At 35.1% G+C, this 14,290-nt stretch overlaps 1 protein-coding gene across 1 annotated transcript in view; it reads left to right on the forward strand.

Annotated features, from left to right (window-relative positions):
• XPR1 (xenotropic and polytropic retrovirus receptor 1) overlaps window positions 1-14,290 on the forward strand; it is a 240,745-nt gene that overhangs the window by 153,028 nt on the left and 73,427 nt on the right. The window contains exons 4-7 of the mRNA XM_032393198.1: window positions 4,038-4,261; window positions 7,290-7,439; window positions 7,707-7,790; window positions 13,185-13,266. Of these exons, the coding sequence (XP_032249089.1) occupies window positions 4,038-4,261; window positions 7,290-7,439; window positions 7,707-7,790; window positions 13,185-13,266 (540 nt within the window). The remainder of the gene's footprint in view (window positions 1-4,037; window positions 4,262-7,289; window positions 7,440-7,706; window positions 7,791-13,184; window positions 13,267-14,290) is intronic.

The following is a 14,290-nucleotide window of genomic DNA, read 5'->3' on the forward strand; positions in this document are numbered from 1 at the left end:
GAGAGCTCACAGTTAATCAATGAAACAAACATATAAACAAAGAATTATGTTCAGTGTGCTTTGTGTGCGTGTTTGTGACCTCATGAGAGTCCTATAGGTGGAGTTTCAAGTTGTGGTTGAGAGTTTTTAGGCAAGAAACACTTTACATAGAAAATGATATTTGAGATTAGCCTTGTAAAATGAGTAAGGAGTTTGCCAGATGGGGAGGTATTTGTTTCTTGACTTATTGGTGGCACGCATGAAGTAATGGTTCTTTCTTTCCATTTTTGGGACTTCTTTCACTTTTAATATCCATGTAAATAATTACAAAATATATGTATTGACAACTGGCTAAGGAAGGTAAACAAATAGCAAATTCATATTAGTCTCTTAACAATAAAAGTTGATCATTGATATTATGATTTTCTAGCTTTTGGGTCTTACTAATTACCTAAGGTTTTTAATCAGCAAAGTAATTTATAGTTGACCTTGGATAAATTATCACATTATTTCATTAAATATGTGTTTGTATTTGTGTATACTATTTTTTCAAATGGCTTTTAAGTGGTTAGGACATAAATACTTAAGTTGTTAATAAAACAGAAGTGTTAAATATATCTTTTGGTCTAGGAGCATCATGAAAAAATTACAAAATCACTAAATACACCATGAACTAAGAAAGAACCAAAAAGTTCTATATTGTTTTTGATCAGAAGGATAATAAGATGAACAATTTTGTAATAGAAATGCTTGACTTCTATAAAAAGAACCTTGAAATTCATTTTGCCTTTTCAGTGTGAGATTTGAAAACAGGTGAATTGTTCTTTCTAATAATATGGAAGACTAGGAAGAAATTCTGAATACCTCTCACTACAAAACAGTAAAATGCTACATAAAATATGCAAAATTATTAGATACAAAATAAAATACATGCTTAATATGGGGAAAGATAAAAGAGAGTATCAAAACCATGCACAAAAAAGAAACTATCAAAATTGACTTTTTGAAATTACCAATTACATGGGTGCCTGGGTGGCTTAGTGGGTTAAGTATCTGCTTATGTCATGGTCTCAGGGTCCTGGTATCAGCTGGCTCCATGCTCCCTACTCAGCAGAGGGAGTCTGCTCTCCCTCTGCCCCTCCTCCCACTTGTGCTCGCTCACTCTCTCTCAAATAAATATATAAAATCTTAAAAATAAAATAACCAATAAATGAACTTTTAAAATGAAAATATAATCACTGAAATTAATATCTTAACTATTTAAACCTGCGAATTAGGTAGAGATTAAGAGAAAGTTTATACACTTGAACATAGAGCTGAAGTAGTTACCCAGAATGCAACAAAAAGAGATAGAGAGGAAAATATAAGCTATGTAAAAGAGCAACAAGGTTAAGAGACCATAGCTGATATCTGTGATTTGCTTTTTCCACTACCCGTTCTATATTTCCTTTGCCCTCAGCCAGAAGCCCAACTGGCTGGGGTTCTTTCTGGATGGGATAACCCAAACTTTAATTCCTGAAGGGTTTGAATCCTCAATAATTCTTTTCTTTGATTTCTGTAGTTTTGCATTAACTTTTATTACTTGTCATGGAAAAAACAGGATGTGTTCCAGAGAGTCCCCTGGGTTGTGGACACAATCCTCCTTGCTCCTATTATGCATTAACGACTCACTTTCCCCTTGGTAATCAAGATCAATCACTAACCAGTAAACAACTTCTTTGCCTACTAATTCCGTGGTATGTTGAGTGCAAAATGGCCAGGTGGCAGTCTCGTCTTCCAATTCAGTAAAACCATTGTTGTATCCCTCTGAAAGAAGCATTTTCCTTTGAAAACTAACCAATAGGCAGAGTTCAAATTGCAGATTGGGAAGCAAAAATTAAGTGAGTGTTCTTTGGTATAGTAGTGAGAGGAGCCACTCCCACTTTGATCCCTTGATTCCTAGACTCTGTATTTTGGCTGTGTTTGTGAAAGCACCAATAAATATAATGGCCTTAATACTGCATCCTGTAAGACCGAACCCAATTCTTACAGAGTTTTGTCTCCCAGCTCACTTTGTTAAGTCTCTCTTTAGGCCAGCAATTTCTGGGTATGTGGTAAGACCATTTTATTCCATGGAGCTTATTGCTTTACAACCTTTGCTATGAAATGAGTTTCCTGATCAGAAACAAAGCTATATAGAATACCATGAAAATGGATGAGGTGTTCCAGTTGATAGTGGTGCTAGCCAGGAGCATTATGAGCAGGGAATGTACAACCATATCAAGAATACATTTATTCCAGGGAGGACAGATCTCTGCCCCCCTGCATGATAGAAGGCATCCAATGCATTTAACCTGCCACTAGGTGGCTGACCGGTATTGATGGGGAATGGTGCCATTTCTGGGGCTCAGAGACCATGCAGGTGTTTGTTGCCATATGAGAAGCTGCATTATTAGTTGTATAGCTGCATACCCGGTGCTATAGGCTCTGTTGATTTCCTCCAGTGATGATACCACATCTAGTATAATAGCTGCCATCAGAGTGACCACTTGATTAAATTTACTGTAATCCATAGTCATTTTTCAAGATCCATCCAACTTCTGCACAGACTAAACAGATAAATGGAGATGTGATAGATATCAATATCCCTGCATCTTTCACTTCTCTGGTGGTGGCACTAACCTCTGGAGTTCCCCTAGGGTTGTGCTTTTGCTTCTTGATTATTATCTTGATAGGAAGAAGTTCTCAAAACTTCCATTAATCGTTCCTACAATAATGGCTCTTACCCCTGGGTCACAGTCAATGTGGAGATTTCTACAAATGGCCTGGTGTTTCTACTCCAATTATACATTCTGGAACAGAGAAAGCAATCATAATGTGTCTATGGACCAATTGGGTCCACTGTGAATTAAACCTGGGTTAATATTTCATCTGTCAGCTGAACACTGTAGATCTCCATTTGACTGCTGGACCAAGTAGCATTTGGAGTCTCCAGAAATTTGCATCAGTTCAGAAATACACAGTAAGCATAATTCTAAGGTGGACGCTAACATCCCTTCCTCCATAGTGTATGCTCTACCTTCTTCCGGTTATTCAGTCAAACATCTACCTAGGTGTTGCTATGAAGGGGTTTTGCAGCTGTAATTAAGGTCCCAAATCAGTTGACTTTAAGAATGGGAGATTATCCCAGGTGAGCCTGACCTACTCACATGAGCCCTTAAAAGAGACTGAGCTATTCCTGAGGAGAGAAATTCAAATCATGAATATTCACAAGGTTGTACAACCATCACCATTATATAATTCCAGAACATTTTCATCACCCCCAAAAGACCGCATACCCATTAGCAGTCACTCCCCATTCTTCCTGCCCCCTAGGCCCTGGCAACCATAATCTTTCTGTCTCTGGATTTGCCTGTTCTGGACATTGCATATAAATTGAATAATAGTAAAACAATATGTCGCATTATCTTCTTTCACTTATCATGATTTCTTTAAGATTCATTCATGTTATAGTATGTATCAGTACTTCATTCTTTTTTATGACTGAATAATATTCCATTATATATACATATATGTAATATACATGCCATATTTTGCTTATCCTTTCATCAGTTAATGGACAATTAGGTTGTATTCCACTATTGTGAATACAAATTCATGTATATGTACAAGTTTTTGTGTGAACATATATACCTAGGAGTGAAATTGATGGATCTTAATGTAGCTAACTCTATGTTTAACTTTTTGAGAATTGACACACTGTTTTCCAAATTATAATGTGGCTGTACCATTTTGCTTTCTCACTTTTAGTGGCTTTTTAGATTCTATATCTTCATCTGTAAAAACAAAGGGTACACTTGAGGTTTTGCAGGGAGGGAAATGTGGGATAGAAAGATAGAATGAAATGTTATACCAAAACGTTTTTTTTCCTATCCAATTCTAAATATTACATGTAACATTTTTTTCCTAGAAATTTTAGGGAAACAGACCAGAATAAAAAGTAAGAAATCAAAAGTCAGTGAGAACTTTACCAGCTTTTTTATCTTGATGATTTGAAATTCCGTTTTTTGTTTTTATAGAAAAGCTTGCAGAGGCTCAGCGCAGGTTTGCTACACTTCAGAATGAGCTTCAGTCATCACTGGATGCACAGAAAGAGAGCATTGGCGTTACTACACTGCGACAGCGCAGGAAGCCAGTCTTCCACTTATCCCATGAGGAACGTGTCCAACATAGGAATATTAAAGACCTTAAACTGGCCTTCAGCGAGTTCTACCTCAGTCTAATCCTGCTGCAGAACTATCAGGTACTTAGAGTCTTATCCTGGAGAATGGAACCTTCAAATAATTGAGGAGTTTGGAATTAACCTTGAACTATACTAATGGGCCAATCCAAAAAGGGAAATCTTTAGCATGTCATTAGTTTTTAGGTTCTTAATGTGATTTCAGATATTCTTATTGGCTAAAAACCATGTATCAAAGGTGGCAAAATAGTGTTAATAAGAGTTATATTTTTGAAGATCAGTTTTCTAAAACCTTTTCTACAGTGTGCACAAGTAACCCTTGATTCATGGTTTACTTCCCATTTTTAGAGGTATCTCTGGTAGTAGTAAGTAGAAATAAGAAATGATATATGTTTCTCCAGCCACTGCTGGCTATGTAAGAGCTTTACATTCCTCCAAGCCTATAACAAAATTTCCACAAAGGCAATTAGACAGTTAACTTTTCTGAAACTAACACTAGTAATATAAAAGATACTAACTCTACAACTTGCCACTGAGAATCCTTCCAGTTGTATTATCCACAGATTATAATATAACTCTATTAAAAAAATCTTTATGGAATTACTGGATCACTCTGTTGTATACCTGAGACTAATATAACACTGTATGTTAACTACATTAGAATGAAAATAAAATTTTTTTAAAAAGTGGAAAAATATCTTGTGAAAGAAATTATGTCACTGCAAACACGTATAGAGACTGGATGAATAAGCTATTGTGATATATCACTCAGCATTTTTTTTTTTTTTTTTAAAGATTTTATTTATTTATTCATGAGAGACAGAGAGAGAGAGGCAGAGGGAGAAGCAGGCTCCCAAGGAGCAGAGAGCCCGATGTGGGACTCGATCCCAGGACCCTGGGATCATGACCTGAGCCGAAGGCAGACGCTTAACCATCTGAGCCACCCAGGCGCCCTATCACTCAGCATTTTTAAAACCCAATCTGAAAGGCTGAATTACCATGTACACTGAATTATGGAAATAGAAGGCATTTATTAATTTCTGATTCTTTACAGATTAGTTTACATATTTAAATCTATAATGAATTTATTGAAAAATAGATTTGTTCAGTAATAAACATTTAAATAGGCAAAAGCATCGAATCTTTAAAGAGACCTTACATACTGTTCTTTTTCCATTTTATTATTGTGATTAGTACTTCTATTCAGTGGTTATATAAAACATTATATAAAAACTAAAGGTTATATAACAAAAGTATTCTAGGGGTAAATATTGGGTTTTAAAATAAAAAGTCGGGGCGCCTGGGTAGTGGCTCAGTCCTTAAGCAACTGCCTTCGGCTCAGGTCATGATCCCAGAGTTGGGGGATCAAGCCCCGCGTCAGGCTCCCTGCTCAGTGGGAAGCCTGCTTCTCCCTCTCCCACTCCCCCTGCTTGTGTTCCCTTTCTCGCTGTGTCGCTCTCTGTCAAATAAATAAAATCTTAAAAAAATAAAATAAAAACAAGTCATTATAGTCTCATATCTCTAGTAATCTAAGTTGTTAATGCATGTACTTATTTCCCTTTCTTTCCCCTTTATAATTCTACCTTCTTTGGTAATTTAGTATTTTATCATTCAAAGCAGAAACCAGTTGGAAAATAATTTTAGGAGAATAGTAAAGTATATGATGGGAAATTCCTTTCCTTTGAAATTTATCTGTAGCTTTATAATTTATATTTAAAAAGAAACAAAAATGTAATTCTTATAATGCTATAAAATATTAACATTTCATATTTCATTGATTATGCTTGTGTGTTGTAGAGAAACACCCGTGTTAAATTTTATTTTATTAGCTTTCCCAGAAGCTTTTGTTTGGCGCCATTATAAAAAGCTCCTTGGGAAAACAGAAATAATTGTTAATTATAAAAGTTCTGTTCTATTCTCTATTCTTTAAGGCTGGCTCTTCTGTAAGAATATATATTGAGAGTGAGGAGAAAGGAAAATTAATTGAAAGCAGTATCTAAATCACGGTGTATGCACCCCTAGGAGAGTTTAAGATGATATGCTAAGGTATGAGACAAAAATTATAAACAAACTAGCAAGGAAGCAAAGTCTAATTTGGAGTAAGTGCTCAAGTTTTTTACTGATAGGGATATGTGCTCAGCAAATTTGGAAGATCTCTGGTTTAAAGAACCATGCAAATCTACAGTTTCCTGCTTTTTTGCATATACTGAAGAACAACAATTGGAGAATGTAGAAAAGTGTAGTATTTTGATATTGTAGAAATGGAGGAGGAGTGCAAGCTCCTATCCATTATCAGCAAAACCCTGTATGTATGATCAGTGTTACTCTTTTTGCACTCCCATCCCCAAACTGAGAATGGATGGAAGCAAAATGAAGTTAAAAGAAATAGACGATCTTCCATTTTCATACATGCTTGCGTAGTAGGGGGAAAATACATAGCAATACCAGTCCTTTAAAAAACAAAAAAGTAATAAATGTATTCAGTGTATTATAAATCCAAAATATTTTCTGATAGTATTCTTTTGATCATGAAGCAAAATAATATAAATTAGTCTTTTTGAGAATAATTGTACGTAAGAAAATGGAAATAAAAATGTTTTGAGTCTACGACTTCCATTAATTTACTTGAAATAGAAATCATAGGGTTCATAGTTTAGGGTTTCTTTTATTATTGATGGCATACTACCTTGAAATAAATAGATGGAATAAGAAGAAAGAGTCTTTTTATTTTTTTAAGATTTATTTATGAGAGAGAGAGAATAAGCATGTGGTGGGGAAGAACAAAAGGAGAGGGAGAGAGAGTCTCAAGCAGACACCTCACTGAGCACGGAGCCTGATGGTGGGGCTCACTCTCACTACCCTGAGATCACGACCTGAGCTGAAACTGAGAGTCAGTTGCTTAACCAACTGTATCACCCAGGCACCCCAAGAAAGAAGAGTCTTATCCTTTTAGAAGTAAATGCTTATATGAAAGCGTTGCCATTTCCCTCAGTACTCAGTCATCAGTCAGCTCATCAATGCATAGTGCTTATTATTTTTCTTCTTTTATGGTGGTGGAAATTATAGTAGTTTTTCTCATTTCTTTCTGTAGAATCTGAATTTTACAGGGTTTCGAAAAATCCTCAAAAAGCATGACAAAATCCTGGAAACTTCTCGTGGGGCAGATTGGCGCGTGGCTCATGTTGAAGTGGCCCCATTTTATACGTGCAAGAAAATCAACCAGCTCATCTCTGAAACTGAGGTATAGTAATCTCACTTACGTACCACATATTTTCAATTGCATTAATGTCTTATTTTTAATGAAATAATTCTTCATCTCTATTCTTTTTTTGTAATTAGTTGCTATCTTTGAATACAATATTCTTTACTCATGATTTTTGTCTTTTGCTTTGTCAGTGTACATTCACCAAGAGGTTCTCAGAGTACCATGTATATAAATGGTTCAGAATTATTTATGTATTACGCAAGATTAGTATAACCTATGTCAAAATTTAATGTGTCTTTCTAGGCTGTAGTGACTAATGAACTTGAAGATGGTGACCGACAAAAAGCTATGAAGCGTTTACGTGTCCCCCCTTTGGGAGCTGCTCAGGTTAGTATTTGCTTCCAGTTTTTTGATTGGTTGGTTTTGCCTATTTAATAATCAACACAATCTGTTTAGTTGATAAGACATACTAGTTTCATTACTTTAAAAAATATGTCAGGGGCATCTGGGTGGTTTAGTTAGTTAAGCGTGCAGCTCGTGATTTCGGCTTAGGTCCTAATCTCAGGGTCATGAGATTGAGCCCTGTATCAGGCTCTGCAGTGGGTGTGGAGCCTGCTTAAGATTCTCTCTCTCCCTCTCCCTCTGCCCTCCAACCCTGCTCTCTCTCCTTAAAAAAAAAAAAAAAGCCAAATTTTAAAAGTAGTTATTACTACTGTTATTTTGTTTTTAAAAAATCCAGCGCCTCAAGGCACCTGGGTGGCTCAGTCGTTAAGCATCTGCCTTCAGCTCAGGTTGTGATCCCAGGGTCCTGGGATCGATACCTGCATCGGGCTTCCTGCTCAGCGGGAAGCCTGCTTCTCCCTCTCCCACTCCTCCTGCTTCTGTTCCCTCCCTTGCTGTCTCTCTCTCTGTCAAATAAATAAATAAAATCTAAAAAAATTAAAAATCTAGCACCAGATCTCACTTCATGATGAATTGTAATGTCTTTCCACCTTTCTCTTCTTATGCTGTATTCCTTCCATTGTTTATTCTTATCGACATTCTCACTTCTTGGTCTCCCCAAATTATTAAGGTGAGATATTTATTTCATGTTACAGTCACCAATGATTATGATTAGGTATTTAATGATACGGGGTGGGAGGATTCAGGTGTGTTGGGCTACTACAGAACTTCACCCAAAATGCCATAGTTACATCAAAAAAAATTTATTAAATGACATCTACACAGTAATTATACCAAAATATTTAGGTGACATATTCTGTTTCATAAAATAAGTCTCAATAAACTTAAAAGGATTTATTTATTTATTTTTTTAACTTAAAAGGATTTGAATGATAGAATATAAGTTCTCTGACCACAGCGGAATGGAAATCAACAACAAAAAGAGCTTCCTCATCCTAATAAAAGGCATTTATGAAAAAACCTATAACTAATATCATACTTAATGGTGAAACTCTGAATACCTTCTTCCTAACTGGGGACAAAAAAGGATATTCATTCTAAGCACTTTTATTCAACATTGTACTAGAGATTCTAGCCAATGCAGTAGGATAGGAAAAAGAAATAAAAGGCATTCAGATTAGAAACAAAGAACTAAAACTGGTGGAGTTTTTTTTGCTGATGACATGGTAACCTATGTAGAAAAATCCAGTGAATCATTAGAATAACTACTAGAACTAATAAGTAAGTTTAGCATGGTTGCAGAATATAAGACCATAAATAAAGTAAATTGTATTTCTATGTACCATTCAGAACAATTTGAAATAAAAAAAATTTGGGTGCCTGGGTGGCTCAGTCGGTTGAGTGTCTGCCTTTGGCTCAGGTCATGATCCTAGGGTCCCAGGATTGAGTCCCACATGGGGCTCCCTGCTTAGCGGGGACTTTGCTTCTCACTCTGCCCTTCACCTTGCTTGTGCTCTCTCTTGTTCACTCTCTCTCAAATAAATAAAATCTTAAAAAAAAATTTTTTTTTAATTTCCTTCTTTTTTTAAAAAAAGATTTTATTTATTTACTTGACAGAGAGTGCAAAAGCAGGGGGAGCAGCAGAGGAAGGGAGAGAAGCAGGCTCCCTGCTGACCAGAGATCCCGATGCGGATGAGTCGAAGACAGACGCTTAACCAACTGAGCCACCCAGGCACCCTGAAATAAAAAATTTTTTAATGCTATTTATAATTGAAATATGTAGGGATAAATCTGACAAAAGGTGTGTGAGACCTTTACATTTAAAATTATAAAACATTGCTAAGAGAAATTAAAAGAGACAAATGCATGAGAGATATATCATGTTCGTGGGTTAGAAAACCCAATATTTCTAAATTATCATTTCCTCCTAAATTGATCCATAGATAAAACACAATCCAGCTGAAAATCTCAACAGGCCTTTATATTTATTATATATGTATATAACTGGTTAGCAAATTAAAAAATTTATACGGAGTTAAAAATGAACAAGAATAACCAACAAAACTTGGGAACAACTTAGTTGAAAGATTGACACTACCTTGTATCAAATTATTAAAACTACAATAATCAAGACAGTGTGGTATTAATGTCAAGATAAGTAAATAGATGAATGAAACAGACTAAAAAGTCCAAAAATAGACCAATAAATGTATGGTCAACTAATTTTCTTTTTCTTTTTTTAATTATGTTAATCACCATACATTACATCATTAATTTTTGATGTAGTGTTCCATGATTCATTATTTGTGTATAACACCCAGTGCTCCATGCAGAATGTGCCCTCTTTAATACCTATCACCAGGCTAACCCATCCTCCCACCCCCCTCCCCTTGGTCAACTAATTTTCAATAAAAATGTAAAAACAGTTCAGTGAGACAAGGATAGTTTTTTCAACAAATGGTGCTGGAGCGATTCGCTTCCAAGTGCAAAAAAAAAAGAACTTCCATACATCTTTCACACTATATACAAAAATTAATTTTAGGTGTACATAGACTTAAATGAAAACCTAAAAGTACACATTTTTGAAGAAAATATAGGAAAAAGTTTCGATGACTTGTTTATGCAAAGATTTCTAAGAAATAAAACCAAAAGCTCCTCATCAAAATTTAAAACTTCTGCTCTGTAGAAGACAATATTAAGAGAATGAAAAGAAAAGCAACAGACTAGGAAGAAAATATAATAGATAAAAATCTTGTATCCAAAATATATAAAGAACTCTAGTATTCAAAAATAAGAAAACAACCCACCTTAAAAGTGGGCAAGAGATCTGAACAGTCAGATGTATGCATAGCAAGTAAACATGTGAGTAGATGTTCAGTGTCATTAGTCATAGGGAAATGCAAATTAAAACCATAGTGAGGTAACATATACATATTAGAATGGCTAAAAACATGGACACTAAATGTTTGAGGAACAAAGCTCTGATATCTCAGATGCTGCTAGTGGAAAGTAAAATGATACAACCATACTGGAAAACAATTTGGCAGTTTCTTAAAAATTTAAACCTTTACCTACCATATGTTCTGGCCATTATACTCATAGGTATTAACCCAAGACAAATGGAAGCATTTTTTTAATATAAAGATGTGTACACAAGGGGCGCCTGTCTGGCTTAGTTGGTAGAGCATTCAGTTCTTGATCTCAGGGTCATGAGTTTGAGCCTCATGTTGGGCATAGAGCTTTTTTTAAAATAAATAAATTAATAAATAAAATCCTTTAAGAAAATGGTTCACAAAATGTTCTGAAGCATCTTTAGTCATAGTAGCCTAAACTTGGAAACAAATCATATCTATCAGTAGGTGAATGGGTAAACAGTTATGGTATATCCATATAATGGCATACTACTCAGCAGTAAAAAGGAGTAAACATTGATATATGGAACAATATGGGTGCATCTTAAAATAATTACACTGAGGGAAAGAAACCAAACCAAAAAAGAGTATATACTATATGATGCTGTTTACCTAAAACTCTGCAAAATGCAAACTACTATATAATGACAGCAGATCCATGGTTTTCTGTGGGGTGGGATAGGGTGTGGTGTGCAGAAAAGTGTTACAGAAGGGCATGAGAAATCTCTTGGGAGGGGCAATAGATATGTTCATTGTCTTTTTTTTTTTTTTTTTAAAGATTTTATTTATTTATTTGAGAGAGAGAGAATGAGAGACAGAGAGCATGAGAGGGAGGAGGGTCAGAGGGAGAAGCAGACTCCCTGCCGAGCAGGGAGCCCGATGTGGGACTCGATCCCGGGACTCCAGGATCATGACCCGAGCCGAAGGCAGTCGCTTAACCAACTGAGCCACCCAGGCGCCCTTCATTGTCTTGATTATGGTAATAATTTCCTAAGTGTTTACATATATCAAAACATCAAATTGTATACTTTAAATATGTGCAGTTTAGTATATGTGAGTTATATTTTAGTAAAGCTATTAAAAATAAGAAAATCTTGAAGAATTAAGGTATTTATAAATGCAAAAAGAAGTGGTAAAGCTAAGAAAACATGGAAATGGTTATCCTTGGTGAGGAGGGAAGGTTTATGGATCTGGAAGAGATAGGGACTTCAAAGGTAATAGAAATGTTCTGTTTCTGATGATGGGTGAACACTTTATTATTCAGTTCCTAACAGTCCAAATACATTATATATATTCTTTTATTTTGATAAATTACACAATTTTTTAAACTAGAAAAAATTTTTTTGAAAATACAAATGACCGTGTTCCCTCTGGATGCTTTCAATCTTTAACAGTTCAGATACCTGTTACTGATTAATATATAAGTCAGAGAGAGTCTCAATGCTTTTTTTCATTTAAAGGTTTTTAGCAGAGGGAGTTTCAATGCTTTTTTTCATATAAAGGTTTTTAGAAAACATTTAAACTATCTTAAATGTAACATTTAAGATATTATACCTTTAACAACAACAGAAATTCTTTATAATATTCATAGCAAATATTTAATTCCACAATATTTTCTCTCTCCTGTTTCTCATACATTTATGTTTAAAATATCAGGGTACTTCCTTTTATATTAGAAAACAGTTGATTTCCTTTTATCATTTTCTAAATCTAAAACTACCGTAAAATAGAGAAAAATATTTTTTGAACCTACACACTCTGGAGATTCTTATATTCCAGTCTCTGGAGAATCTCTTTATATCTTAAAAATTACCTTTAGGGACGCCTGGGTGGCTCACTCAGTTAAGCATCTGCCTTTGGCTCAGGTCATGATCCCAGGGTCCTGGGATCGAGCCCCGTATCGGGCTTCCTGCTCAGCGGGAAACCTGCTGCTCCCTCTCCCTCTGCCTGCTGCTCCCCCTGCTTGTGCTCTCTCTCTCTCAAATAAATAAATAAAATCTTTTAAAAAAATTCACTTTTTAGTTACCCTAGTGTTAATAGTGTAAGTAATATAGAAAACAAGTGTTCTTAATTTTGCCATTGTCTCCATGGTTCATAGTACCAAATAGGTGAATTCTGAGTAATCGTGACCTATAAAATTTAAAGATACATACTTTGTAAAAAAGAAATTGCCCTTAGATTTCTCCCATAAGAAAAACTCAGTGCATATATAATTCAAAGTTCAAGATTAAATTCTTGTTTATTTAGTAATCAGATTTTTGTAAAGGAATTTGAATAACTGGCAAATCCATTTTATATTACAGGAGAATGATGTTTCTCTGGTTCTGATATATAAAAAATTCAGTTCATAAAATATTTTTGTTTTCATGGTAGAGCTTTGGGTCTCATACTACTAATTTATTACAGCATATACTAAATGTATGCAGTGTTTTGCCCTATGCCCAGCATGCTGTTTTTCTGTCTACAGCCTGCACCAGCATGGACTACTTTTAGAGTTGGCCTATTTTGTGGAATATTCATTGTACTGAATATTACCCTTGTGCTTGCCGGTAAGTTGTTTAAATTTTGAATTAAATTATCCTTAGTAATATGCCTTTGTTCTATTCTGTCCCTCTACCAAAATTAGTACCAAACTAACAGAGCTGCTATTGAAAGAGAAATTTGTCAGGGCTAAGTTTTTCGTTGTTATAAATGATTCGGTGGGATGGGGTGGTGTTTGGTCATTTGTTTGGTTTGTTTTTCCTTTTGGGTATAGTTATCCCAATATTGGTATAATTTATGATCATTTTGTAATCTAATTCTATTTCTTTAAATGAATGCAGCCTATTTATATAGACTACATGGAAATATTGCAATAAAAAACCCAGCCCTAGATTGTCAAGCCAGCTGTTAGGGAAGGGACACTGACTTGTCTTCAAAAAGCCTGGGTTTCAGTCTCAGCTCCACTGTTTGTTAGTTGTTTTGGCTTTAAGGATAAAATTTAACTTCTCTGAAATAATCTCCTTATTTATTAGGTGACTTACTACCTTAAATTTACAGGGTCGTTTTAGAATTCATTCATTCAACAGGTAAATTTTATATATTTCATTATTATGCTTGATACTTATGAGTATTAAGATAGATAAGAGAATCCCTTTCCTTATGAAGTTTATTATGTGAGGGAGATTAAAACATATATTAAAACAGTAATAATACACTACAAGACAGAAAATGTTAAATGTTCTAATCAGGTCAAAGGAACAAAGTGATTACTTTAAATGAAAGCATCGGGGAAGACTTTATGGAGGAAATGGCATTTTTGCTGGACACTGATGGGATGAAAGGCATTTTAAGAGAAGGAGACAGATAAGCAGAGATTTTGTTTGTAGGGGAAGAGGATGGGGCATAGGAGGGGGGAGTGGGTTATGAAGGAGAGAAATGAGAAATTCACCTAATGTGAAGGAGAGTGTTAGATGATAAGAGTGGAAGATACTTGAGACCACTTCATGGAGATCAACTAAGAAGTATAAGTAAAACGTGGGGTGCCTGGGTGGCTCAGTTGGTTAAGGATCTGACTTTTGATTTTGGCTCATG

Source organism: Phoca vitulina, unplaced genomic scaffold, assembly GCF_004348235.1.
Source record: "Phoca vitulina isolate PV1807 unplaced genomic scaffold, GSC_HSeal_1.0 scaffold71, whole genome shotgun sequence".
Classification (NCBI taxonomy): Eukaryota; Metazoa; Chordata; class Mammalia; order Carnivora; family Phocidae; genus Phoca; species Phoca vitulina.